Source organism: Populus euphratica, unplaced genomic scaffold (genome assembly GCF_000495115.2).
Source record: "Populus euphratica unplaced genomic scaffold, PopEup_1.0 scaffold40.1, whole genome shotgun sequence".
Classification (NCBI taxonomy): Eukaryota; Viridiplantae; Streptophyta; class Magnoliopsida; order Malpighiales; family Salicaceae; genus Populus; species Populus euphratica.
This window is the reverse complement of record NW_011499912.1, coordinates 189,574-216,549: the sequence shown is the minus strand read 5'-3', so window position 1 is coordinate 216,549 and position 26,976 is coordinate 189,574. Positions and strand designations below refer to the sequence as shown.

Here is a 26,976-nt window from a genome sequence, read left to right as displayed (position 1 = left end):
CACAGCCAACTCTAAAAGCATAACCTACGCAGCTAGCTAGATTGCCGTACGTGAATGTAGATCAGGCTCAAAAGATCTCTATCCAGTTCAAATTCTTCATGATCTCGGAAAAATGCCCTACATCTTCGCTTTTATTTATTTATTTATTTGTCTCCTCCAAAGTTTTTGCAAAACCCTAATGAGATGCACTAACACTACTACCTCTCTCTGCCATGGCTGATCTCGTTTATTCCACCCCTTGCATACTATGCCCTTTAATCCTTCTCGTTCTCCTTTTCTATTCATTCAACAGTTTCTCCACCAAAACTTCTGCTTCTCTATCGAATAATCTCTCAAATACTTCAGAAATGATTCCCCCTATTCCTAGTGTAGTTAAAGATGATCACTTCTACAATACAACTAATTGTAGCAAGAGCGTAAGTCAGCCCTTTAGCACTATAAAGGTTATAGTGCAAAATGGGACTTCTGTTTTGATTGTTTGCTGACAGAAAGTTTGATCAAACAGGTGCAAAAAGGGCCGCACAGGAAGAGCCGGATTGAAACAATGGAAGAAGGGCTGGCAAGGGCAAGAGCAGCAATAAGAAAGGCGACTCAAATGCGTAATTACACATCTTATAAGAAAGAGAGCTTTGTCCCTAGAGGATCCATCTACATAAACCCTTACGCCTTTCATCAGTTAAGTTCATCTATCACCATGATTTACAATTTAGACTCAATCTTCGTTTGAAAGTTGAAATTATATATACTAGCTAGTAATGCCAAGTCCTTTAAGTTGCGTATTAGCACATGCAATTTTGGTTAGTGATAATATATAATGGATTTGGTTGGCATTACTTGCCTAAACTCCATGGAAATCAGGATTAACAGGTCATGTTGAACTGAGATCATAAAAAAATTAATTAGGGGATCATCGTAAATAATTCCCACTTTCAAAATTATACGGCTTTGATTCAGTAAGATAACCATATTAAGGCCTAGATGGAGTGTAACAGCTAGCATGGCATGGTGATTAATGTTGTGGTTTGTCTGCGTAATCCTAAGTCATTGTCTTTGCACAATATTCCAGGCAAGCACTGATCTTCACAGACTGCAATGTGTACTTTTGTGCAGCAAACATACTTAACTTTTTGGTATTTTCTCGAGGAGCTTGAAAACTTCTGCTCCATAAGTACTATTTATGAACTTAGAGCAGCTCTTACTTCCCCAATATAATATTTATGAACTTAGAGCTCTCACTTTGAGACGGTCCCCCATTTTAGCATTTAAGAAAAGCAGAAATAAGGAGATATATAATTGAAGTAGATTTAGTTGAAATTAATTAATTAGGTGAAGTAATATAACCTTCTTGAGGTATTATTATGTAATTACATAGTTAGAAATCTCTTAATTGTGATTAATTAAAAAAGTTAATCAAAAATAAAAACTTATAAAATTAGAGAGAAATTAAGAATATAAAAAACTGGGCATGATTATTTTAGTACAAGAATAATATATTACGATATAACCTCAATCAATCTTGTTGTGAGTTTTTGTTTTTAATACTTCTTTTCTTCTATCAATAAAGTTTTTAGTTCATATTTTTTTTTTCTAATTAGTTATTGATAATTTCTGTTAAATCTTCAAATTCTAATTTTATTGTATTTTGGATTGTATATGTAGTTTCATGTCCCTCGTATAGTAATTATATATTATTCTTTTATTTATTAGGAGCCACATTGAGATGGAGAGGAGATTTAGAGTATGGGCATACAGGGAAGGAGAGCAACCACTTTTTCACAGGGGCCCAATGAATGATATTTACTCCATCGAGGGGCAAATCATTGACGAACTGGACAGTGGCAAGAGCCCATTTTCAGCTAACAATCCTGACGAGGCACTTGCATTTTTCGTCCCAGTTAGCATAGCCAGTATCCTTCATTTCATCTACAGACCTTACGTCACCTACTCTCGTAAGCAAATCCAGGACATTGCTGAGGACTACATTGGCCTCATTTCCAGCAAGTATCCGTACTGGAATAGAAGCAGTGGAGCTGACCATTTTATGATTTCCTGTCACGATTGGGTAACCCTGTCCTTTCTTAAGTACTCTTAATTTTTTAGAGTGTTGCGATAATTAGTTAAAACCCAACATTTAGAATAACTTGATATCTGGCTCAGTGAAGTTTAAGAGCTTTAATATGGATTTTGTTAGGAAGAAATATACGAAAATTATATATTGTAATTATGCTAAAAAATTAATGTTTGGGAGATATTGAGCTTAAAAAATGTTTTCTAGCAGTGTTTCAATTTAATCCATGCCCTAATAGCTATGCACAAACTGTTAATGGCAACCCCTCACTGGCTGCAAGGATCTATCTACTTTAAAAAAGAGGGGGGAGAAGAAGAATTATGCTGACAACTTCAACTTCTTAACTGATCTCTTTCGTTTGATGTATCAGGCACCAGATGTTTCGGCTGCAAACCCTGATCTGTACAGGAACTTCATTAGAGTTCTATGCAATGCCAATTCCTCGGAAGGGTTCAAACCAGCAAGGGATGTCTCCTTGCCTGAATTTAAGCTCCCGCGTGGAAAGTTAGAACCAGAACACATCCTCCAGCCTTGCGATAACAATCGTTCGATCCTTGCCTTCTTTGCCGGGGGTAGCCATGGGAGTGTAAGAAAGATATTATTCAAACATTGGAAAGAAGAAGACAATGACATTCAAGTTTACAAATACCTCCCTGAAACCCTAAATTACACCGAGCAAATGAGTAAGAGCAGGTATTGCCTGTGCCCTAGTGGATGGGAAGTTGCAAGCCCTAGGGTAGTCGAGGCAATCTATTCAGGCTGTGTTCCAGTGATCATTTCAGACTGTTATGTTCTACCTTTTAGTGATGTTCTTGACTGGAGCAAGTTTTCTGTTCAGGTCCCGGTTTCAGGGATCCCAGAAATCAAGACAATTTTACAAAGCATTCCTGTGGAGGAGTACTTGGAGAAGCAAAAGAGGGTTGTTCAAGTGCAGAAACATTTCAAGCTCCATCGACCAGCTAAGCCCTTCGATGTGGTGCATATGGTGATGCATTCTGTGTGGCTCCGGAGGCTTAATATCAGGCTGCCAAGATGATAAATTTCATGATTTAGATTATAGCTTCATACACACCCAAATACATATAATGCTATTGTATAATGTACGTAGAAACTACAATGCCATGGCTCGTACGTACTCTTGCATACATAGCCAAATTACTATATATGCATAATGCCCTTATTTATTAATTCTCTAATTATTTCAGTAATTCTTTGGGGCCATGGTTTTCTGTTCTGTACATTTTCATATGATTAATTTTTAATCTCTTTGATGCACAATATTGTGTAATTACCCATCAAAAGAAAGTTCTGTCGGAGGAAATGCACGAGAACTTTCTTCTTTTCCGTGCCTTCACACGGGATCAAATTGCACAGCCTTAATCTCTTTCATGTTACCATTAATCTCGTTTTGTATAAGCTAAGCTTCAATATGAGTTATGAATTATACCCTATGAATTACGAAAGTTTTCGTCCGAAAAAGAATCACCTTAATTTTGTCTGGTAAAGCCTTTTCCCGACAAAGTGGCCGTCGTCGAGGATTTTCTTGACTTTTTGTTCGGTAAAGATAATTACTTTATCGACGATAATTCGTTGTGAAATTAAGAGCAAGTTCATCTCCGGTGCCAGCCTTGAATTATATGTTTCCTGATGACATTTTGTCGCCGTAGACTCTTTCCTTCCTGATTGTCGCCGTAGATTCTTTCCCAACGAGATTTTATTAGGGAAGCTTCTTTTACCGACTAACTTTTCATCATCGAAGCATCTTTTTCCGATGAGATCTTGGAGAAATATAAAACAAGAATCTAGCCAAAGGGTTTAACTCTCATTAATTTGGTATAAATAAATACATATATACTTTGGATTAATTAAAGAAAATATAATAAATACATCTCCCGATTTTTTATATTAGCAGTTTGATACAAGACTCAAACTGTAGACCCGTATACTCCCACAAGAAAAAACTCACCTCCACCCAATTCATGATAAATAATTATTACATAAATCTTTTTCATCATGAAATGAATTTCTTTATAAGAGCCAAAGCCCAACCATTTAGAAAGCCACCGCACTGCAGGTTAAATTTGTGCAAAAGGAACTAAAAAGAAGAAGCACAAGGCCAGATTAAGCCCAGGCCCAAAACCTACCTACATATTAAAAATTAAATTGAAAAAAAAAGTTAAAGTTTTTCACAATAGTCCTTAAAGGAATGTAACGTGGATTCGCTCGATGTTTTTCTAGTTCATTTATTTGTTTTTAAGGTTATTTATTTACTTTTATTTAATTTGATCCTTCCACATGTAATTTATTTAAAATTAAATTTTATAATTTATTTCGGTTAATTTTATAAGGATTTCTTGCAAAGTTGTAAAAGGTTCCAGCATTCAATTGATACTTGGTTTTGAAAAATCAAAATCAATTTTCTTGATTAAATATAATTAGGACTTTAGGGACCAAAATTGATGATGAAACAAAATTCTAGCCTCCTTTTCTTTTTTCTATAATTGGAGCTAGGTGTGATTTTAACATTTTAGGCCCCTAATTTTTTTAAAAATATAATTAGGCCCCTAAACTTTTTTAAAAATAAAAAAAATATTATTTTAATATATTTTTAAATAAAAAATATTTTAAAAAATAGCTAATAAATAACATATTGTTAATCCTCTGTCGCAATCCAATTTACCTCCCCTTCTCCCTCATGTCAACAGTAACAAAGAAGAAAAAATAATTAATTCTTGATTCTCATAAATAAATAACAAACTAAATATTACCTTGATTTATTTATAGTTATCAACCCAACCAGGAATTTAGTTGAAATATTTTTGGGGTTATCAAATCAGTTTAAAATTATTATTTTTATTAAAATAGAATTATTTTTTCTTAAATTTTAATGTTAATCTAGTAAGAAATTAATTGAGTTTATCTGGATTAATCAAATAATTAAAAATTTAATTAGATTAAATATGAGTTAATATTTTTTTCGTTTAATTTAAAACTTGATTTAGCTAGATGAAGTTAGTAAGTTCTTGAATTAATCTACGAGATAAGATTTAAATACTATGGTTTCATAGATAATATTAGTTTTGTTTACATTTATATGTTTTTTTTATTTTAATAATTAAGAGTCTCTATTTCTCCTAAATTTGAATATACAAGAACTTCATTTCCAATATCCTGTCATGGCAAACAATAAAGGCAATAATTACCAGCTTTAATCATGATCGTCATAACTCTGTAAGACACTACATTAATGTGTTTCTCTTATTAATACCAATCGTATTTAATATTATATATATGATTAATTTTGTAGATAAATTAAGAAAAATCATTAGATTCCATGATTTGATTAATTATTTGAAAGCTGAAGCTTCAATGAGGAATGCTTTTCAAGATTAACAATAATATTATTACTAAAAGATTGGAGCTTTTAAATCCTCTTGATCAATTCATGTATGCTTTGCTTCTACGATACGAACTTCTGTGGTGTCTTTACAATGCGTAAGAATCCTTGTAATTGAAGCCTGGTGCAGGTGTGTGTGTGTGTGCGCGTGTGGATCCACTGAGCACTGAAAAATCACTCATTTCTCTCTAGCTCCTTGACTCTAATGTCTGGTAATCACTACTACTGCCCTGTGGAAAAGAAAATCTTTATTTTAAATAATTTTTTTATTTTTTTATATCGTTATAATATATCATTATTAAAAGTAAATTTTAAAAAATAAAAAAAAATATTTTTTTAATTTTTTTTTTTTCAAAGAACGTATTAAAATATATATCGTTGCTCACGCTTTCATTCACTCTCACTCTGTAAGACACCAAATCCCAAACAAACTTCTCTGAGTGCACCCCGCATTTTGATTTCCTTCTCTCTCTCTCTCTGTCTCTCTTCCTTTCCACAAACCGTTTTCTCCCTCACGTTTTCTCTCTCTGTTTTTCTATGTACTGCTATCTATCAGATATGAGGAGGTGAGGAGAGAAATAGAGGAATCAACTCTCATGCTGATTAAAAATGGAAACCATTTCATCTGCGTTGGTTTCTTTACTGCTATTCCTTCCCGTTTTGCTCCTGTTTGGTTGCATAAATAAAAATATCTTCTCTGTTAATTCTGCTCCTAAATTTGAATACACAACAGTTTTCTCAGTTCCAATCGTTGAGTTACAAACAAAAGCAATATCAATCAGTACCAGCTCTGATCATCATCACGATGATCCAATCCTCACCGTTTACAATTCTGCTGCTCCATCTAACAACACCACCGTACTCAATGTAACTGTAAGTAACTCAACTCTCTCTCTCTCGCTCTCTTTCTTTCTCTCCTCTTAACTGTTCTTGATTGATTAAATGTGCATGATGATTAGGAAAATGTGAAGAAGAAGAAGAATGTGAAGTTGAGCAAAGAAGAAGAAGAGATGGAGCACGGACTTGCAAGAGCTCGAGCTACCATTAGAAAGGCAGCTTCGTTAACTGGAAACATTTCGAGGATCGTCGCTGACGGTGATGAAAACGACGTCGCCGGTGCTATTTATCTTAATGCAAGAGCATTTTATCAGTAAGTCGGTTTAATTACTTTTAGTAGCTTCGAATTATTCAACTCCGCCACAAGAAACAGAATTCTTTTCTTTTTTTTGAAAAATAACAAAAATAAATATTAATCAGACTATAAACACCTGGCTATTTAAATCAAATCAAATCAAATTTAACCGGATGAAACAGAACCGGCTAGTTAAACTTGAATAACTTAACCGGACAATAACCATTTTTGGTCTTTCTGTTCCAGCAATGGAGCTTGAAAGAGTTTAATTTTTATGTAACTATTTTACAATAAAATAATATCATAATTTTTTCTTATGCTCAATTTTATGCAAAATCTAATAAATTCCTAATATGTGTATATGATTGTGAAAAAGAAAAAAAATGCTATAAGTGAGACAGTGGTTCAACTGAAAGAACTAATATCATTGCTAGTTCACCGATTTACTTCGGTATTTATTTATTTATTTTTGATAAGGAGGGTATTTTATTCAAATCAGTAATTAATTCATAAATTAAAAACTATATATCATGATGTGCTAAACATGCAAACCGCATATTTATATACAGTAGAATGAATTTTCAAACCGTAATTGTTAAATATGTGCTGGCTTAACTAGTTGATATGATAAATTTAAGATCAATCTAATGACTCGACGACTAAATTCTTGTTTTTTTAATGGTCTTATTACTATATTTCAAACTACAATGTGAAAGCTATTTAATATAAATTAATGTAGAAACATAATCATTTGGTAATTCTGCAAATTAAGTAAAGATATTACTGGAAATAAAATCCAAAAAAATCTTAATTAATTTACAAAAATTGAAAAAAAAACCTAAATAATAATAAAAATATATAATAAATTAGAGCTTCGAGACTTTATAAACTGCTTGGCTTGTACGGAAACTCTGCTCTTTGTGCGATTGTGGAAAAATGGAGAAAATTCTTATAAGTGAAGCATGGTGTGTGCACACATGTGTCAAAAACGCACTCAAAATTCACTCATTTCTCTTTGGCATACAAAACTGTTTTCAATCGTATGATATAATGTGGATCATAATAAGTACTGTTACACTGGCAAAAAGCGGCTTTTGTTCTCTATTGTAATCGACAGTGTCGAGATGGATGCTCCTGCTTTTTATGGTTAGTGGGTTTTGAAAGGGAAAAATTGCCAAGTGGTCCTTTCTTGCTCTTAGCTGAAAAGACTGCTAGGCAAACGGCAAGCAGTAGCTAGCAAGCTGAACATGCATGACATCCTCAAGTTGTACTCATTATGGTCACTATGCATAAAATGGTTGAGTGGGCTTGAGACCACCGAATAGAAGTGTTCTAGCCAATGATCACATTGATACTCTCTTTTCTTAGATATAGAAAAAAAAATATTCGTGTTTTTAAAGAGAATAAAATCATGGTCGCGGTGTCATACTCAAACAATTGTGGGTTGGAAATCTTTTACATGAACCCAGTTTAGGATCGAGATGAGTTTTATTAATTAAGGTCAACGGGTTCGCAAGTAGAACCAAATTGTCCAGATGTTTTTTGTTTCATTCAACACCATGAAGCAAACTATTGGTTCGGTGGTGAGCCTCGTTCCATGACTTTGGACACCTTAGTCTTTTGTCAACCAGCTGATAGGGATTTGCTTTTGTTATTCTCAGGTTTAGCGTAATCTTTTCTTTATTTGACCTATTGCCTCAACCAGTAATATCTAAAATCAGTGCTGTTGTAATTCGTCAGTGATCATTCAAATTTTTAGCTGAAATTTACAGGCGTGTTGAGGTAATGTGTCAGGGTTGCTACTTGATGGTGATTTGCATAAGTTAACATATACATACAATTAATTGATTGATCTAGGTTCTCAGTGGCTAGCCAAAAATGTGCGATTCTGGGTTCTTTTAATTGCATTATATTGTCAACATCAAGGTCATTATCCTAACTGTACCATCATAACAGATAACTAAATGGCATCTCTCTCTTTCAGCTTCTCTGTCAAGTCGAGACCAGCATATATGATTTGTATACATGTGAATATGTACACCTTTAAATGAATCATTTCAAACATTGCAGAAGTTACATGGAGATGGAGAAGAGATTCAAGGTCCACGTGTACTCAGAAGGAGAGCTACCAATTGTCCACGACGGGCCATGCAAAGACATATACACAATAGAGGGGAGGTTCATACACGAGATGGAGCATGGAGCCAAGAGGTTTAAAACAAGGGATCCTCTACGAGCTCATGTTTACTTTATGCCTTTCAGTGTCGCATGGATGGTCAAGTATCTCTACAAGCCTCTGACCTACGATCACACTGCAATGAAACAATTTGTGGCTGATTATGTGAGAGTGGTATCAAGCAAATACCCCTTTTGGAATAGAACTCAAGGAGCCGATCACTTCATGCTTTCCTGTCATGATTGGGTGAGTAATTTCACATAAAACGTTGCGTTGCATCTCTAAATTAATGACTAGTATATATAATAATATGCCTCTGACTGTAAGTAATTGAGGTCTCATGACTTGACAGGGTCCCCATGCTTCCCACGGCAATCCTTTCCTTTACAATACATCAATACGTGTCCTGTGCAATGCCAATAGCTCAGAGGGTTTCAGCCCTCGAAAGGACGTGAGCCTTCCTGAAATTCACCTCTATGGTGGCAATGTACCCCCCAAACTCATCTCACCTCCACCAGCCACCAGCCCACGCCCCTACCTTGCATTCTTTTCCGGTGGGCTTCATGGCCCCATACGCCCCATCCTCCTAGACCACTGGAAAGGCCGCGACCCTGATCTTCAAGTCCATGAGTACCTCCCTAAAGACCTGGACTACTATTCATTTATGCTCCGGTCCAAGTTTTGTCTGTGTCCAAGTGGTCATGAAGTGGCTAGTCCAAGAATTGTTGAGGCCATCTATGCTGAATGTGTGCCTGTTATTTTATCGGATCATTATGTGCTCCCCTTCAGTGATGTCTTGAGATGGGAGGCCTTTGCAATACAGGTGAATGTATCAGAGATACCAAGATTGAAGGAGGTATTGATTTCTGTTCCAGAAGAGAAATATAGGAGGCTTAAGGAGGGTTTAAGAGCTATTAGGAAGCATTTTGTGTTGAACCAGCCCGCTAAGAGATTTGACGTGTTCCACATGATTTTACACTCCATTTGGCTTAGGAGATTAAATTTAAGACTTGTTTAGGTATATTTTAATACCCAATATACACATGCTAATCCTATACATAAAATAGAAAAAAGTTAAAGTGTAAAACAGTACGTTTGAGTTCCCCATTGACAACAGTATTGTAATAGAAAATGAAGTGAAATCTTTATATTTGTTTTTTCATGACCAAATGAAGTTAGTGCTGCCCTACATATTTTTAAACATGGCTATCCTACCATTAATTTGTACAGGAATGCTAGTGCCATCTAGGATGCGTGAGGTGTTCATAATGGATGCTTGAAGTGGACTGATTGTGCTACTTAATTTGAATGGTGAGCTGGGCCCATATTTTGCCCGCCACTTCATTTAAGGGCTTAAGTCTAGCCCATTATATTGAGTTGATGCTTTGGAGCCTACTAGATTGGTGACCCCAGCTGCGCTGTGAGCTAGTTGAAAAATCTTGAGCACACAAAAGTGATACTTAAACGAAGATAATATTTATCAAAATGAAAAAACAAAAACATAATACTCGAGTTATTAAACTATAAACAACAATAATAAATGAATAAAAAAAAAACATTTGGAAACAATCAACCACAACAAATAAGTCACAAATATTATATCCAGAAAAAAAAAATCATTGAAAACATATTATCAATCCATTGTGGACATCACTTACCACAAAAAAAAAAAAAAGGCTTATTGAGGCTGTTTAGTCTAACTGCAAAATTATGGATGATGATATAAGAAGTTACATAGATAGCTAGAACAATGTCCTTGAAATGCAAATCAAACAAAACAACATGAAGTGTGCATATGCTATATTTAATAAATTAATCAATTCTATTTAATTCAATAATAAAACCTATTTTAAAAAACAAACTTAACACCAAAGGTTGAAGAATTAAATTAGGTAAAAATATATTATTTTTGAAAATTTTGCAAAGCAAAAAAAACAGTATATTAGGAAAAAAAATTATGAAGGGTGAAATAGAAAAAAAAAACTCTAAAAAATATCTTACACTACAAAAAAAAAATAGCAATAAAAAAATAAAAATCAAATTTGATAAAGCAAAAAAAAATTAAAAAAGGATAGAATCAAGAGAAAGATCTAATTCAATGAATTATTTTAAGAAAAATTATATATATAAAAATAAGGACTAAATAAAAAAGAAATAGAAGTTTACAAGCTAACTTGGAAAATCTAGTGATAGGCATGCAAACAGTGAAGAAGAGAGAGGAAGGAAGGGAGATGAAAGAAAAAATGATTGTTGGGTACAAACTAGACATCCTATAATACACGTGTCATATATTTAATGAAGAGACGATGAGACGAAACTAAAGTCACCTCAAAATGACTTTTATGACTATTAAAGTCGGTTACACATGCCATTTGAAGATAGCGGAGTGACTAATACATGTATAACACATATTAGCTCTTTTTTTTAATTATTAAAATACTTAATTGACCCACACAACCAATTAATTATAAAAAAATTAGCAATTAAAAAAAATGCAAATATCCTAAGAGCTAAATCATTCGACATCAACGACATCATGAAAAGGCTTTATATTTGCTTGTTAGTTTTTTTTTTTTTAAGGATAAAAAAATTATTTTATTATATGTTTTAAAAATTGATTTGATTTGAACAAAATATTCAACTTCAATTAGTTTTTGAACACCAAAATTATCTCAAAGACTATTTAACACAAATAGATTTTTTATTTTTTAGGCTAGGAAGATGAAAACAGTGTCCCGTTCATAATGAATTGTATTTATATGAGGTGTTTTCTCCATGTTTTTGTTAGTACGCATTACTGTAGGATGTGTGGCTCATTAAAATAATTCTTAAAAAGTAATTTTTTTAAGAATTACCAAATTGATATCCCATTACAGTGGATCCAAGTGATTATTAAACAGTCCCACTTTGTAGTTTATTAACTCTGCCTAAATATCTTTATAAAATTAACAAATAACAATTAATTAATATTTGTACAAATCCTAGCTACCAATAAAACGATAAATTCATTAATGAAGTACTAAAACGTTTGATCACTTAATCTATTGGAACAAAGTTGTGAGAAAATCGTTCAATTTGAGATTTGAGCAAGTCTCCAAAAGAGAAACGATGCCTTTCATGTGGGCTAATATCTGTGATCGTCCTCGCCGACGTTGTCGTCGTGGTATCATTCTTGATCACTTCAAGATCAGTTAGACCCATTTCCTTCTTCATTGACTTGATGAATCCCATATCTACTTCATTCCCTGAGATGTCTCTTACATAGAAAGCATTCACTGCTTTCTCTCCTTCTGTTGCTACGTCTGCTCGAACGACGGCCAATCCATTTTCTCGGAGAACTCGAGTTATGTCCGATAGAAGCCCTAATCTATTTTCTGCACGTAACTTCAGCAGAACACCCTGCGCCCAAACAGCAAATATAAACAAATTTGATCATTGAAAATCATATGATTCTAGATCCATGTAATAATTTTATTTTATTTTATTTTTTAACGAGGGCTCACCTCACTAACCCGACGCTCTATTGCAGCCTCTAAGCATTTAATTACTCGTTCTTTCTCACTCTCTGTGTTAAGTGCATATCCATCGTTGTGTCTAATGAAGTATTCCTGTAGCAACAAATATTTGTGGTTAATTAGTTCATTGAGAAAAAAGATTGCGGAAATATATATATATATATATATATTATTTGAATGTTTTGATTCCTACTTACTTGAAATGCACGGCCATCATGATCAGAGCTAACCGAAGCATGGAAAATCACATATTGCATATCGGTAAGTGTGCATATGGTATCGAACATGAGCCTTCGCCGATCCTTGCACTTTATGTTAACAATTGAATACTCCTTTTGGTCACAGTTCTCGATCGAAACCACCATCTTTGACCCTCCTTTGTTGTTATTCAATCCGGTTCCCGTTGAGGATGAGCTTGTAGGCCCATCAAAATCTCTTACCGAAAGCATGAGTTGATGCAACCTCCTTTCTACATTGCTTACGGTGCCTTCCCCTCCAAGAAAGCCCCCGGTCTTCACTTCTCGATTGTTGATTTGGGATGGTTCACCAGCGCTTCGCACTGTGTTGGCGCGGAGCACTGTGGTTAGATAATCCTCGATGGAGGCGAGGCGGTGAGGGTCTTCAATTGGTGTGCGGGAGGATGGATCGGAAATATAAGCGACACAAGCTAATCGAGCATTGTGGCTCCAAGCATGGACTTCCACAATGTTGCATTGAAGGTCTGCCAAGGCAGCTGATATCTCGGAGAAGAGGCCAGGCCTGTCGGTTCCTGACATTTCAATGGCCGTGTGATCGCTTGAATGGTCGGCATCGAAAATATTGTTGGTATATGCTCTTGCATTAGGAGGGCTTGGGGCACTCTCCCTTGTTGTCCCTATAGCCTAAAAATTAAAGCTTTTAAGTTGGGTGGTAATTCTTCGTTAAATTAATCTCAATAACAATCACGCTAATCGCACTAGATTGATGAAAGATCGGAGTTTGATTACCTGCTGGATATAGTTTATAACATTTTGATCTCTAAGTTTCTTGCCATGCTCATCTTTAACATGAAAAACTGCATGATCAATGCGCAAATCAATCGTTCATCAACATTGATTGATCATAAGGCCCAACAAAATGCTGTGAATAGAATGCATAAAATACTTACCATCCATGAACCACCCAGCATCGGAAGAAATATAGCCTTTTGAGATGGTGAGATTCAAGTCTGTCAGAACTTGCACAACCTCCAGGAGGAGGCCCTGCTTATTTACGCTGTCAACCTTCACAACTGTGCAATCTTCCATGCTTTCATTATCAATACAAACTCTACAACTGCAATGCCATGATGAACAATATATGTTTTCTTCAGGAGCCTGTAGCTATGGTGATTATCATAGGTTTGATTATGAATTCAAGGTTTCTATATTGAAAGATAAATCACTTACGTGGGCCCAAATATCCTCTCTGGCAGACTATCAAAATCAGGATCAAAGTAAGGCCAGCAAACATTCTTCATTCTGCATATCAAGATAGATCGCAAACGTGAAAACTAAGACTCCCAAACCATCATAGTTTGAGAGAGTTTACTCGCCTTTGAAAAAACTTGTTTATTTAGCAATGCATCATAAAACTAGCGAATGACTGCTAATTTAGGCACAGTAACAGAAAATTGCAGCTGCTTAACAACTCATCAATGCTAGGAAAAAAGAAAAAGAAAAAGAAAAAGAAAAAGGATAGTCCAAAAATATGAAGGTAAGATTCTCTTCACCTTCCGGTTTCCAATATTTGATATCTTAAAATGCTTGAATCCATTGCAACCATTTACATAGCTGGTGGAGACCAATACTCTACTAGCATCCATAGGTTGTTGTTAATTTAGCCTGAAGCCCCCCTTTCTTGTTGGCAAATCTTTATTTTCTGGCAATTACTAGGGGCTATATATAGCGAATTACTTCAATTAAATTCGCAATGCAAGTTAATTATGGTAAATATATCAAAAAGCTAGGTTCGTGCACAAACATATAATCAAGCTTAGTCAATGATATTCGTGTTATTTCTTCTTTTGAAAGTCTCTGGTTCAAGTATTTCTTCTTTGTAAGAAAAAAAATATCGTATGATTCCTTAAAATGTAGTTGCAGAAGGAGAAGCTAAGAGATCGAAGAGGGGGTTAAGTACAGTAGCTTACATTGATATTATATTGTAGTGGTACAGTGGCCGAGCTTACGAGGCAGAAATGCCCAGAAGAGAGAGGTAAGAATCAAGAAGATGTCAATCTCCTTCTCGAAGAAGAAAGGATGGTATTAAGAAGATTTATATCAAGAAAAAGTGGGATCCCTTCTTCAATATATATGGGAGAAAAGAGAGGGAAGAAGAATGTTGTTACTATTTTGAGGTTTGTGAATGAATCTTGATTAGCTTAAATAGAATGTTAAACACTTGTGGAAGGAATTTATTAGAAGAAAATTCATAGAAAAGGGTAAGTGTATAAAAGTCAAATAATATTTATCGGCCACGTTTGTATTGATTTTGTCCTCTTTTCTTCGCCTCCATGTCTTGCAATCATATCCACTTGCCTCCCTATGTCTTTGGCGCCATCCTTTATCGAGTGGATAGTAATTAATCCCATTATAATAAAACAAGTAATTAGTAAGGAAAATTGCTCCTCCTCTTCGATCTTCTCGCTGGCAAAATGGCCAAACACGTCATTCAGATACGTGAGATAGCTGGCTGTGGCTAGGTACAATACCCAGTTCACACAGGTAAAACTTGCTTTCAAGATACTCTACAAGCTATGGAGTTATCATTGTTATAGTAGCTGCACAGGGATACGTTAGAGCAGCCTGTGAATCAAGAGGTTTGACTAGGGTTTAGGGATAAAGCATGGAAGATTAGGTTCTTGGAAAGATTATTATGTGGACTCGATCCATTATATTGTTATTAATCATGTAGTAATTTATCATCCTAAATATCGAGCTCGTTATACGTTTGGTTCGATATTGATTTCTTAGGTTTTGGAGCTTAAATTTAAGAGGAATCTTGCTTGTAAATTCCAGTGAACTTCAAGGAAAGCAGTAGCAAGTTCATGGAAATTCACCCTCCCCAAAAAATGGGGTACTCGCATCAAGAACAAAATTCTTGACATGGGTGAAAATGACCTATCACCTTCTGTCGCTAAATGAGCTGTAATTATATGCTTCGGTGACCAATTTGAGGCATTGGATTTTCTCTTTTTAGATGCCGAACCTGCTTAACTCATGTCCAAAAATAGAGAAAGAAATGTCCGATGCTGCCTCATTTTTCAATCACTTGTGATGTCACAAGATTTGCACATGGTAGAGATGCATCTTTGAATGTCAAAGCGTGTTCATTTTCTAGGCTATCTCATCACGGTACGTTGGCGGAGTCAAAGATAACGTGGTTTGATCAATCCTATGATTAAAGCTAAGGATGATAGTAATCTTATGATGACCTCATTTCGTCTAATGTAAGGAAATATCGTTGTATGGTCTTCTCTTCTTGAACATGTCGGCTGAGGCGGAGAGATTTGGTTCTTGTTTGAAGATTTATATCGTGTTATCTAGGATAAAGACCTAGCGAGAACCAACAGGCAGAAGACCAAGCTGGGGACCCTAATAGCAATCCAGATCATGGAAAGAATGCTGCCCCAAATCAAACTGCTTTGTCAGGCGATTGGACCGTCACGTTATAGCATATTTTCAACACAGAAGGGATGGGAGAACGCTCTAATGAGAGGTGAATACTGAGCATAACCAACAAACTTTTCAAGAGCTTTGCAATTAACTTTTTATGAAAAAAGAAGCGAAATAAGTTAGGCATTTGCAACTGTCAGTCGTATTGGACTCGCTCACCACCGCCGCCGGCTCTCCCCCTTCCACATGAGATGTATTATTATTAACTTTTTTTTTTCCTTTTCTTTTCAGTGTTCCAACAGTTGTACCAGTTAAAATGCCAGGAAAGAAACTCGAGAACATCCCTTCATATCGGGATGTCACCAGGCTCTGTATGGAGAACAAATGCCAACATTTGACACTATCGAGTCTGCGATTGCAAAATTTATGTATGGTTAAACCATGGACCAACTGCTCCATTTATGTGCCCGTTGCTGTGGATCCCAACACCATTTGAAATCAGTGGAGGCAATCCCACCGCCATTGGAGGTGGAGCAGCAGGGTACATCCCATGATTGTGGGGTAAGGTGTGGGGGCTCACATGAGGACTGGCTGGACTCCCCTTGCGCTGTTGGAGGACATGAATCTGCCTGAGACCTTCCTCATGAATGCGTGATATCGTCTCTAACTCCTGCATCGATAGAGCTTCCAATCCGGCTCCATAAAGAGGGGCATGTCGGGTCATTTCTTCTTGAAGAGAAGCTTCAAGGGTGTGGATATATTGCTGAAAAATGAAAGGATTGAGAATTAATATGACACTGCTGCTTCTAATTCACACAACGTGGAAAAATAACAAGTCTACCATTAAGATTCCATGTATGCTTGCAAATGACTTAACAATACAGAGCTTATATCATTCCAAGATGATGCTGCTGCCTGAAGCAGACATACTAGGCTTTATTGAGAGAACAAATAAAAGACAACATAGTCCGACCCTTCATTAGGTTATGTTGAGGCTCTTCTAATGCAGTCGACAAATCATGCACATGCAAAGACCATCCACCAAAAAAGAGATCCTATTTTTTATGAAGTTTACCCAAATTGTTCAAGGAAAAACAAGTCCATCACCTAAAGCACTGACATTGCATGCAAGAGTTCAAATAGCAAATTAAGACAAGCCCGTTGAAAAAAAACATTAAGGTGATGGTTTTGATACTCAACAGAAAAAAAAATGGAACTGCAAGCTTGATCAAGTATCATGACTTTTGATATGAACACATGATTAGACATGACTGATGATAAAATAATCAGAAGAGGCACCAACTACGTAAAAGCACAAACCTGACAGGCCTGCAACTTTGATTCCATCCCATCAATATATGCTTCACACCTAGCAACCTGCTCTTCCTTCTCCCTCTTCTCTCCTTCTGTTTGTCCAACTGTTTGTGTCAACCTCCGAACCTCGTCCTCCAATGACTGACGGATTTCTTCCCTGGTCACATTCTCTGTTGCATATCGTTTCAGTTCTTCATCAAATCTTTTCCGTGCAGCTTCAGCACTCTTCAGCCTTTCAGCGAGAGCATTTTTCTCTTTTACTACTCTCTGCATTTCATATATTTGCAGCACAACAGCAGTCAGCATTCAAGGGAGAAGAACGTATGTAAACAGCTAAGATTGTTTCCATGAAATTTACTCTGCAACCTCAACCAAAAGAATCTTCTAAAACAATAACATAATCCATCCAACTATCTCGAGGACAAAGAAGCAAATTCTACAGGAATATCTCAACCATATCAACCAACTCTCTTACTTCCAAAACATTCCTCCATAAGAAAGCAATATGATAAGACTTAGCACAGCAGAGGAGTTCCATTTTTTGACCACAGGAATTGAAATTACAAAAAAAGACGTTCCAAGATTCTAAGGGAATTACAGTACATTGTGGAAAGAGGTGAATGGTGGGGCAGGATATTATTAACTGCCACTCCCTCCGTTCTTCTAAAAAGTCTCTCCCTAATCTGGGAGTGGTGGAGGCCAGGTAATGACTTTAAAACTTTCAGACCCAAACTTCCAATCATAACCTTTTAACTAATTTAGCAAAATATACCCTGCAGACATAAAAGTAATTTGTAAATAGTTACCGTTCTCTCACATTCTCTAACCAATCAAAGAAAAATTCTTTAACTTGCATTTCCATACTGATGAATCAAAACAAGGAAAGAGTATTCTCTTTCCATCCCTATCCTTGATCCCCCTCCCTTCCCCTTCTCCCCAGAAATCCCAAACAGTGAGCCAGAAATAACTAGATGAGCTGTTGGCTAAGTTAGTATTTTGCCTTTAGATAACAAACAAGAAGTAATGGATTGATGTAGTAAAAAGACGAGAGCATTCATAGAGGAAAACATATCTCATGGTCCTACCTTCAATTCATCTCGTTTTCGGGACTTCAATTGGGAGAGTTGTGTCTCAGCATCATGAAGACGGTCTTGAAGAACTTTCTTCTCAACTGTGAGCTTGATAATTTCATCATCTCTCTCTGAACGTACCCATTCAAGCTGACTCTCAACTTCATGCATCTGTTCAGAAAGTTCCTTCTTTTCCCGAGCGAAGCGATCCATCTCAGCCCTCATTTCAGACTGTCATTTCAACAGTGTTATCAACATTAATAAATTCCCACATAAAAAATACCTACATGTTAATTAACTGGATTATATCAAGTACCTTTAGCCTATTGTTATTGGCCTCAAAGTCATTCAATTTTTGAGATAGATTTGCCTTCTCCCGAGCCATATTGGAAATTTCTGCTTTCCTTTCATCACGCATTCGGATAATTTCATCTTCACTGGCACATAGCTGGTGCCAAAGAGCAGCCCGGTCAACATTTGCAATTTCAGCAACCTCCCGCATCATGCTCAGAACAGGTTTAACAATCTCTTGCTCCTCGCAAACTAAAATAGCCAATATATCCAAATCTAGATCTACATCACGACTATTATCTGTAGTACTGGTGGCATGATCAACAAGTCTCTTTAGCATTCTCCCTCTACAGGGCTCATTTGCATACCATTTAAATAGTATCGTGTACAGCATCTTAACAAATCCCTTCACACAAAGGTCTCTAGAAAGGGCCAGTGTCTCAGCAAGACCAAGAACAACAGAGAAATCATCCCGCTGAACTCGCAGCTGTTCACTGGATTCTCCCTCTATTATAGCATCTTCATGCTGAAAATTTTCAGCAACAAATCTGGCATTAAAATTCAATCTTTGAGCGAGACGCCTTTCCAAGACAATTGCTACAGATTGAGCCATAATTGCTCCTCGACCTACAGCCCTCTCAAATGTTTGAGAAGCTTCAACAGCAAGGCAAGGTATGGATAACATCTCAATCAGAATATAAATGTCAGAAAAATGACTGCTAGAATGGAATGTCTGCTCATCCACCACCTGCAACCTTTCAGCAGCAGATGCATTTTCTCCAAACAAGAAAAGACCACAAGGCAATGTTGAGCAGCTGTCACCAAGGTCATCATCGCAATCAATATCTCTTAATATGGTTTCAGCAACATCTCCCCAACTATTCACAGTTTTGCTCAAAAAATCCAGGACAAAAGGGGACACATCAGCCCCCAAAATTTTTAGCCTACTACGAACAGATCTGACCTACAAAAGAAGACGGGGCAGTTTAAATAAGCATTAAAGAGATTTTGTCAAACAACAGAGGAAGATATTCTGAGAAAGAAATGCGTACTGCTTCAGGAAGATGTTGGCATTGGGATGCGGCTTTGAATATAAAATCAATGGTAGCAGCAAGAGGTTCATCATTTGAGTCAGTCAAAAGATCAAACGATTGAAATAGAACACGCTCCCACACATCACTGCCACATTCCAGTTGACTAAGAGCACCAAAAACCTAAGAATGACCATCAAAATCACACAATGAAATATCTGGCAATAGACTTAAAGAAGAATAGTATATGCAGTTGGTCAAAATAGAGAGGGAGTCTTTTATAAAAGTGTATCTATTCAACGGTTATCTTACAGAAATCCGCAATGCAGGTTCTGCATCAGGCTTTTGAAGTCTTTCAAGAAGTGCATAAGCAACCAGAGGATGCTCTGCATGCTCAACCAATTTGGGTACCAAAGAAACCAGGTCAGGCTGCAGATGCTTAGGAGCTTTATCCAACACAAGAGCTATCTTTTGCGCAGACTGCGGTCTTCTTCTTGGCTCTGGACAGCCTTGTGGAACAGCTCCATCTAGGGCCCTCAGTGAGTTGACAATCAGTCCCAAGAGCTCCTCAGATTGTTCCGGCCACTTGGTCTGAAAGTCCGACTTCTCCAAGTAATTAATATAAACCAAAATATTACACAGGAAAAGTAAACAGTCATGCAGTGGAAATCCATACCTTAGAGCGAAGTGATGCATTTCCTGAAGCGCCCCCTGCTGTTGTTACAGGTGGATAAATAGGCTGTCCTGGAAGAGATTGTCCAGGCATACCAGTCCCATTTATGTCAGAGCTCTGAACAGCAGATGCTCTAGTAGAATCATCTAGACCAGAATCCAATCTTTCATGTACAGGAAACCGAGCGGATTCTGTTGCTCCACTTTCCCTGTCAGATTCCAATGGGCTGGCAGCACCGCTGCCATCAAGAGAAGGCTTTGAGTGTGCATCAGATGAATCATCATTTGAACTTCCTTCAGAAGGTTGGCAACATTCAACCATAATGTCCAAAAGTAAATCTATAATTGCCTGCTGCAAAACTTTTACTCCCATCAACAAGTTCATCAAGCTGGGGGAAGATTCATCAGCCTTTGTGGCCTTCTTTGCATCATTGCTACCGGAAAGTTTTGTTGGAAGAAGCAACCTCTTTACTTTAGCAGGGTCATCAAGATAAACACGTAGCCCAGTCAGAAAACCAGCAATGGCACCAGCATCCATTAAAAGCTTTTCTCTTAAAGTAACCTGTGGCTGTGAAGGATTATCTCCATATGTAAGGTGAAACCCAGCTCTGGAAAGAAGGTTTCTAAAGATATCTTCTTCATCTCCACTTATTCCTTCACTATCATCAGAATCAATGAGTTCATCAGGATCAGTTGTTAAAGCATCCTGATCATCCTCAGATGCCAAAACCTAACAGAAGGCAGAACAAACATAAACATTCAGCCATCATATGAAGAAGAGATGATAACAAAATAAAAAATGCTGCTTCTGATCTCCAACAAACTTGTACAAATGTACTGGTTATTGAAAATAAGATGCTTAGGAGTAAATTTTTATAGCACAATAATGCATGCACGAAAGGTACACAAAAAAAAAAATCAGAACCATTGAACTGGTGGACTAATTCATGATTGTTTTCATGCACTATTCTTACATGCATTTTCCTGATGTGTTGCACCAGAAAAAAGGTGCATACAAAATTACCAATTCCCGGGATGAGCCAGTGGGGTTTAGGGAGTGGAGTGCAACTACCCCCATCCTAGTGGGCCTCTCAACGAACCAAAACAAATAATGTTCTTATAATTCTGTGATAAAATAACTTAGAAAGAGGGTAAAATATAGGACATCTAAAATGCCTGGCTGGTGTAAAAATAAGACTTTAAAAACTCGGACACTAAAGTTCTCTCCATTAGCCCATGATGTTGAAGGTCAAAATCACACAGAAACATGATGCAGACACATGAACCAACAGGCATATCACCATACAAGAGTCTCAGTACATAAAAATAGCAGAAAATGATCAAAGAAAGACTAATTCTAACCTCTAAATCTGAAAACTCGAACCATGGGCAGCAATCTAATATTTCACAGACAAAAACAACGGTGTCTCGTACAAGGAACCCTGCATCTGTTTCCAACATATCTGACACCTTCATGAATTGCAGGACAGAATTATTCCATGTCTTTGTACAAATAGATGACTCCTTCCACACAGTCTTGGCAGGATTTTTTTGATTCACTACAGCCATTCTGTATCTGACCCAAAAGTTTTTATCTGGATCACTACCAACTGACTGATCACTCTCTAAGTATATGCATATGGTGTCAAAGGACTCATACACACCTGCATGGGAAAAAACACATACCATCAGTTGAATAAAGAACGAGGGCAGCTGCAACCAGAACTTCAGCTGAGAGATGACCAAAGATAACTACTCACCAATCCGAAGCTCACAACCACCAGCTTGGAAGAACTTGCTAAATATTTTTCGAGTTTCCATTATTTCTTTGAAGGACAAGAAGTTCTCCACTTTCCACGTAAATGAACTTCTTTTGCCAACCCCATCAATTTGGGAAGCACCATTAGTTGACTCGGTATCCTGATCAGTAAAATCTTGCATTATGGATGTTTCTTTCAGGATGAGAACCTCTGCAGAGAATACAACAGTATCTTGAACAAGAAACCCAGAATCTTGATCAAATAGGCTTGTAAGTGTCACAAATTCACGCCAACCCCAATCTTTGGCCGCTTTGGAATAGCGATTCTGAGATTCCTTTGTGACAGATTTTTCCTCCATCCTCTGGTTCACAACTGACAACCGATGACTCACAAAACAACTCCAGTCGCTAGAAGTATTTCGTGAATCCGTAACTTCAAGAAACACCGAAAGGTGGCATGGTGGCTGAGACTGCCCTGATACCACCAAGCATACAGGAATTTCTCATCACTTCACTTTCCTAAAAAACTTCCAGTTTGGCTTACAAATTAACTTGAAACTATTTTGCATGTGAGCAAAGAGAAGGCATTAACTGTCAATTTGGTTTGCATATCTAGCAATTGTACAATTAGCTTAAATACATGATGCATGCAATCAAAGACAACCTTCTCTTTCCTAGTACAGCCCAAGGACCAAAACATGACTAGTTAAATTATAAGCAGTAAGCAATGATGCATGGTGTTTTGCAAAACCTTAATCCAGCTAAGTGAGTCTGTCACTAATATGAAAAAAAATATGAAGCTACTTCAAATAAATCCAGCATAACAGACCATTATAAAAAGATAGCAAGCAAGCTCTCTGTGTCCACATAAGTAGGAAGAACTACTGCTCAACTATCCGTGTCGAGACGTGCTGCACTTGTCTTAAAATCATCAATTAGAGCAGGATTTTCATAATAGATTCAAGGCATACTCCAAGTCTGTTAGCATAAAAATAAATGAGCAACGGTAAGTTCATAGCTAAATAATACTAATGACAATCTTGCATACCTCGAGGATAAACAATGAGTCGGCAATCCCGGTTCCCAATCTGAAACCTCCTGCTCTTGATGCAAAGACCAGTAATCTTCCTCTTCTTCAAAAGATCCTTCAGCCTCGTAAAATTCTCAATCCTCCAAGTGAATTTCCCCATATGCCCATCAGACTTCCTTGCTCCGCCCCCAATCCTCCCTCCATTTAAACCCCCATTTTTTGAAAAGCTACTGAACTCCTTAATCACATGGAATGAAGTGCTAAAAACGGCGGTATCATCTACCAAAAACCCTGATTCAGCCCCAACAAAATCAGCCATCTTCATATAATCATTCCACCCCAAACTTGTATTATCCCCGCTTTTATTATCTGCCGCAAACCGTCCATATGAATCCCTATGCACATGATTGCTCCCCCCAGCCTTTTGATTCAAAACAGACATTCTAAACAAACACCAACAACTCCTATCTGAAACACCTGTCTTCTCCGTATCCTTACTCTCCAAACACATAGACAAATAATCCGTACCATTCACTGAACTCTGATACACACTAATCCTTAAATTACATTCCCCAGCAGGAAACACCTGGCTCATTATCTTCTGTGTCTTAATCATTTCCTTGAACAAGCTAAAATTATGCACTTTCCACGTGAATTTCCCACTCAACACATCCGATACTGGTCCCACAACTACCGAATTCGACGAAATCGATAAAGAAACCCCCGATTGCACCTCATTATTACTAGTGCTACTACTATTGTCGCGAATAAAACTAACTGACTCATTTAAAATCAAAATATCGGCGGTGATTAAAACGCAATCATTATTAAACAGATAGCCTAATTTGGAATCGAAAACGGTAGAAGCCGGGGTAAAATCACACCAGCCGTGTGATTTTTTCTTGCTGGAAAACCGATGCCATGAATCACGGTGTATAGTTTTGGAATCATCAAGTGGATTAAAAATGGATAAACGGTAGCTGGCAAAACAATCCCATTTTGACGATGATGTACCGCGCGGGTCCATGATTTGAAGGTAGACTGAGATGTAGCCAGGCAAAGCTTGAGAGTCACCTTTAGGGTAAATTAATAAACGGCAATCGTAACCGCCTACCTCAAAATATTTACTCCATAATGCCCTAGCTTTGACACGTGGAAAATTCTGTACCGTCCATTTGCAGATTGCCGAATACTCCCCTCGCCGATCGATTGTAACGGCTTCTGCCGTCGCTCCGTTCGTCCCGTCTCGCGTGGTCCCCACGGTGATATCGTCAATTGTTGTGGTGGTTGATGTTGGCGTTGCTGTGGTAGTGGATGATGACGTGGCGAGAGAGGATTGGTCGGAGAGGGAAGGTGTAGGGGCGGATGAGGAGCAGGATGAGGATGTGGCTGCCGCTTCCATTGAAGTGGCCATGGTGGTGGCGTGGTGTTTCATTGTTTGTTAGGGGTTTTTGGTGTTGGTGTTATTTGGTATTTATTTTATTTTTACTTTTCTCTCTCTAGAGTTTTGATCAAAAAATTTAGAGAGAGGGAGAAGAAGCAAGAGAGGAGGGGCGTGCGGGCGTGAGGGTAAAGAGAGGAGGCTGTTCTGGACAATGAGCTCCTTGTAGACTTGTAGTTAACCTGCCCTCTTTTCTTTTTCTTGTTTTTTTTTTTTTTTTTTTTGGGTTTCTTGGGGTCAGGATTCGATGTGTCGTAGGTGCAAGTTTCGCTGTGTGAGATTGAGGAAAACCTGGAGGTGGGGTCCACATAATGGGGCCTGGTTATGATGCACGTACGTGGGAGTAAGGACACGTAGCCCATAAAAAGAGCTAATTTTATCAAAGTATTTTTTTTCTTAGGAGATGGGTATTATTTGCCATTTTCCTTTTTTTGTTTTGCCTTGATTTTGAATACATTTAAAAAAAAAAAAAGCTTGTATTTTTTGGATTTTCTTGGGAAAGAAATGAAATAAAATAAAATCAAAATCTATTATCATAATTTTTAAACATTGTTTTAATTTGTTTTTGAAGAATTATTACAATCAACTTTTTATTTTTTTAAATAATTTTTAACCACTCTTATGGTAAATATATTTATCAAATCTAAACTTTACATTTAACTTATTTAATTCAGTTCAGGACTTGAATTATTAATTTGACTGCTAACTTAAAATAATATTATTTTAATAAAATAAAACTTAAAATAATTTTTAAATTTGATTTAAAATGTCTAACTCAAGTTTAATCATTTTAATATTTAATTTTCTTCAAAATAAAACTTAACCTAAGTTAATATTTAAATTAATGAGTTTTCAAGTTGAGTTGATTTAACTTAATTTAAATTAAATTTTAAATTAATAAATTAGCATATTAATATCAAATAACTTTAAGATGGTTCTAAAATAACTTATAAATGAATGTTAATTGAGGCAAGCAAAGTATTTTCACCAAAACTACAGCATGAAAGATCCCTCCATTTATTATACATTTAAAATGGCGGGATAATTTTAGATTCTTTCAATCGACTATATTATTAGTTTGCCGCTCCTAATTATATGTTAAAGCGAGCTTGATTGAAGGATTATGGGTGTGGATTTGTTGAAATCAGAAAGGTTTATTCGAGTTTAATTATTTTAATATTTAAATTTCTTTAAAATAAAACTTAACCTAAGTTAATATTCAAATTAAGTTTTGGAGTTTTGGAGTTGAGTTGATCTCACTTACTTCAAATTAAGTTTCAAATTAATAAATTAGCATATCGATATTAAATAACTTTAAGATGGTTTTAAAATAACGTATAAATGAATGTTAATTGAGGCAAGCAGAGTATTTTCTTTTTTTTGGTAAGATTAAAATATTTTTTTGGTAAGCAAGCAGAGTATTTTCACCAAAACTACACCATGAAAGATCCCTCCATTTAGTATACATTTAAAATGGCGGGATAATTTTAGATTTTTTCAATCGACTATATTGTTAGTTTGCCGCTCCTAATTATATGTTAAAGCGAGCTTGATTGAAGGATTATGGGTGTGGATTTGTTGAAATCAGAAAGGTTTAGGTTTTTATAATCCAAGATTTGCTTTCGAGGGACGTCAACGGGGCCCGTTGAGCGGAAGGATCCAGATATTCTATGTTGTCGGCTGATCAAACTGGCCCACGTGGACGCCTTGTGTTTACGTTAACGGATTCCTGGAAATTATGACTAATCGGTTTTATTAATTGTTCTCCATGGTTATTGTTTGTTTTTACATTTTAAAAAATATTTAAAAAAATTAAATTTTTTATTTTCTAATTTTAAATTATTTTTTAATATTTTTAGATTATTTTAATACACTGATATTAAAAATAATTTTAAAAAAATATAAAATTTATTTTAATATATCTATAAATAAAAGGTACTTTATAAAATAACCACAATTATAATATCAAATAAATCTAGTGATAACTTCAATTAAGATTATATTAATTATATTTTAAAAAAAATTATTGAAATAATATTTTTTAATTCTTAAAATTTATTTTTACTATTATTTCAACAAAACAATTTATAAATACACAAAAAATTTGATAGCAAGATCTAGCCATGTTTCTAAATATGCAATTTAGAATATTTTTATTTTTGTATTTCAAAAATATTATAAAAAATTAATTTTTTTATTTTTTACTTTAAATTAAATTTTTTCATGTTTTATAGTATTTTTATATATTAATTTCAAAAATAATTTTATAAAAATAAAAATATACTATTTTATTATATTTTTAAATAAAAAATACACGAAAAATTAATCATAACCACATTTTTAATTACTCTCTTACGACCCGCACAAAAATCCCCGTTGGAGATGAGAATGGAAACCCAATTGACAATTCACATAGCCTTGCCTGGCCATGGTTATCAGCTCCATGGG

General features: G+C 36.0%; 4 protein-coding genes across 6 annotated transcripts; 2 read left to right on the top strand and 2 right to left on the bottom strand.

Moving 5' to 3' along the window:
• Window positions 1-35: 35 nt before the first annotated feature.
• LOC105134044 (Exostosin family protein) lies at window positions 36-3,270 on the top strand. The gene is made up of 4 exons (XM_011038284.1): window positions 36-416; window positions 506-675; window positions 1,708-2,062; window positions 2,439-3,270. Exons 1-4 carry the CDS (start codon window positions 213-215, stop codon window positions 3,102-3,104), a joined length of 1,395 nt encoding a protein of 464 aa, XP_011036586.1. The 5' UTR covers window positions 36-212; the 3' UTR covers window positions 3,105-3,270.
• A 2,586-nt stretch (window positions 3,271-5,856) lies between these two features.
• On the top strand, window positions 5,857-10,089 carry LOC105134045 (Exostosin family protein). 2 transcript variants are annotated; one of them, XM_011038287.1, is made up of 5 exons: window positions 5,857-6,338; window positions 6,425-6,615; window positions 8,668-9,019; window positions 9,126-9,629; window positions 10,004-10,089. In XM_011038287.1, the coding sequence occupies exons 1-5, from the start codon at window positions 6,075-6,077 to the stop codon at window positions 10,010-10,012; spliced, it is 1,320 nt and encodes a 439-aa protein (XP_011036589.1). In that variant the 5' UTR covers window positions 5,857-6,074; the 3' UTR covers window positions 10,013-10,089. The 2 variants fall into 2 exon arrangements, with proteins under 2 accessions (XP_011036589.1, XP_011036587.1); XM_011038285.1 differs by lacking the exon at window positions 10,004-10,089 and having other exon boundaries at window positions 9,126-9,886.
• A 1,555-nt stretch (window positions 10,090-11,644) lies between these two features.
• Window positions 11,645-14,709, bottom strand: LOC105134046 (uncharacterized). The gene is made up of 7 exons (XM_011038288.1): window positions 14,456-14,709; window positions 13,716-13,787; window positions 13,436-13,602; window positions 13,275-13,342; window positions 12,486-13,169; window positions 12,277-12,381; window positions 11,645-12,172 (listed from the first exon to the last, which is right to left on the bottom strand). The coding sequence occupies exons 2-7, from the start codon at window positions 13,784-13,786 to the stop codon at window positions 11,810-11,812; spliced, it is 1,458 nt and encodes a 485-aa protein (XP_011036590.1). The 5' UTR covers window position 13,787; window positions 14,456-14,709; the 3' UTR covers window positions 11,645-11,809.
• Window positions 14,710-16,037: 1,328 nt separating this feature from the next.
• Window positions 16,038-24,708, bottom strand: LOC105134041 (uncharacterized). Of its 2 annotated transcripts, none has more exons than XM_011038281.1 (10): window positions 23,106-24,708; window positions 22,059-22,532; window positions 21,661-21,962; window positions 20,303-21,028; window positions 19,939-20,229; window positions 19,648-19,809; window positions 18,621-19,559; window positions 18,320-18,535; window positions 17,241-17,501; window positions 16,038-16,683 (listed from the first exon to the last, which is right to left on the bottom strand). In XM_011038281.1, the coding sequence occupies exons 1-10, from the start codon at window positions 24,520-24,522 to the stop codon at window positions 16,345-16,347; spliced, it is 5,127 nt and encodes a 1,708-aa protein (XP_011036583.1). In that variant the 5' UTR covers window positions 24,523-24,708; the 3' UTR covers window positions 16,038-16,344. The 2 variants fall into 2 exon arrangements, with proteins under 2 accessions (XP_011036583.1, XP_011036584.1); XM_011038282.1 differs by having other exon boundaries at window positions 19,939-20,217.
• Between the last annotated feature and the right edge of the window lie 2,268 nt (window positions 24,709-26,976).

Coding starts and splice junctions, on each gene's coding strand:
- LOC105134044 (XM_011038284.1), top strand. CDS start 213: ATGGCTGATCTCGTTTATTCCACCCCTTGCATACTATGCCCTTTAATC. Junction 417..505: donor CAACTAATTGTAGCAAGAGC/GTAAGTCAGCCC, acceptor TTGATCAAACAG/GTGCAAAAAGGGCCGCACAG. Junction 2,063..2,438: donor TGATTTCCTGTCACGATTGG/GTAACCCTGTCC, acceptor TTGATGTATCAG/GCACCAGATGTTTCGGCTGC.
- LOC105134045 (XM_011038285.1), top strand. CDS start 6,075: ATGGAAACCATTTCATCTGCGTTGGTTTCTTTACTGCTATTCCTTCCC. Junction 6,339..6,424: donor CCACCGTACTCAATGTAACT/GTAAGTAACTCA, acceptor CATGATGATTAG/GAAAATGTGAAGAAGAAGAA. Junction 9,020..9,125: donor TGCTTTCCTGTCATGATTGG/GTGAGTAATTTC, acceptor ATGACTTGACAG/GGTCCCCATGCTTCCCACGG.
- LOC105134046 (XM_011038288.1), bottom strand. CDS start 13,786: ATGAAGAATGTTTGCTGGCCTTACTTTGATCCTGATTTTGATAGTCTG. Junction 13,603..13,715: donor GAGAGGATATTTGGGCCCAC/GTAAGTGATTTA, acceptor ATGGCATTGCAG/TTGTAGAGTTTGTATTGATA. Junction 12,173..12,276: donor TAGAGCGTCGGGTTAGTGAG/GTGAGCCCTCGT, acceptor GTTTGGGCGCAG/GGTGTTCTGCTGAAGTTACG.
- LOC105134041 (XM_011038281.1), bottom strand. CDS start 24,522: ATGAAACACCACGCCACCACCATGGCCACTTCAATGGAAGCGGCAGCC. Junction 22,533..23,105: donor ACTCATTGTTTATCCTCGAG/GTATGCAAGATT, acceptor TGGTGGTATCAG/GGCAGTCTCAGCCACCATGC. Junction 16,684..17,240: donor CAAAGTTGCAGGCCTGTCAG/GTTTGTGCTTTT, acceptor TTCATTTTTCAG/CAATATATCCACACCCTTGA.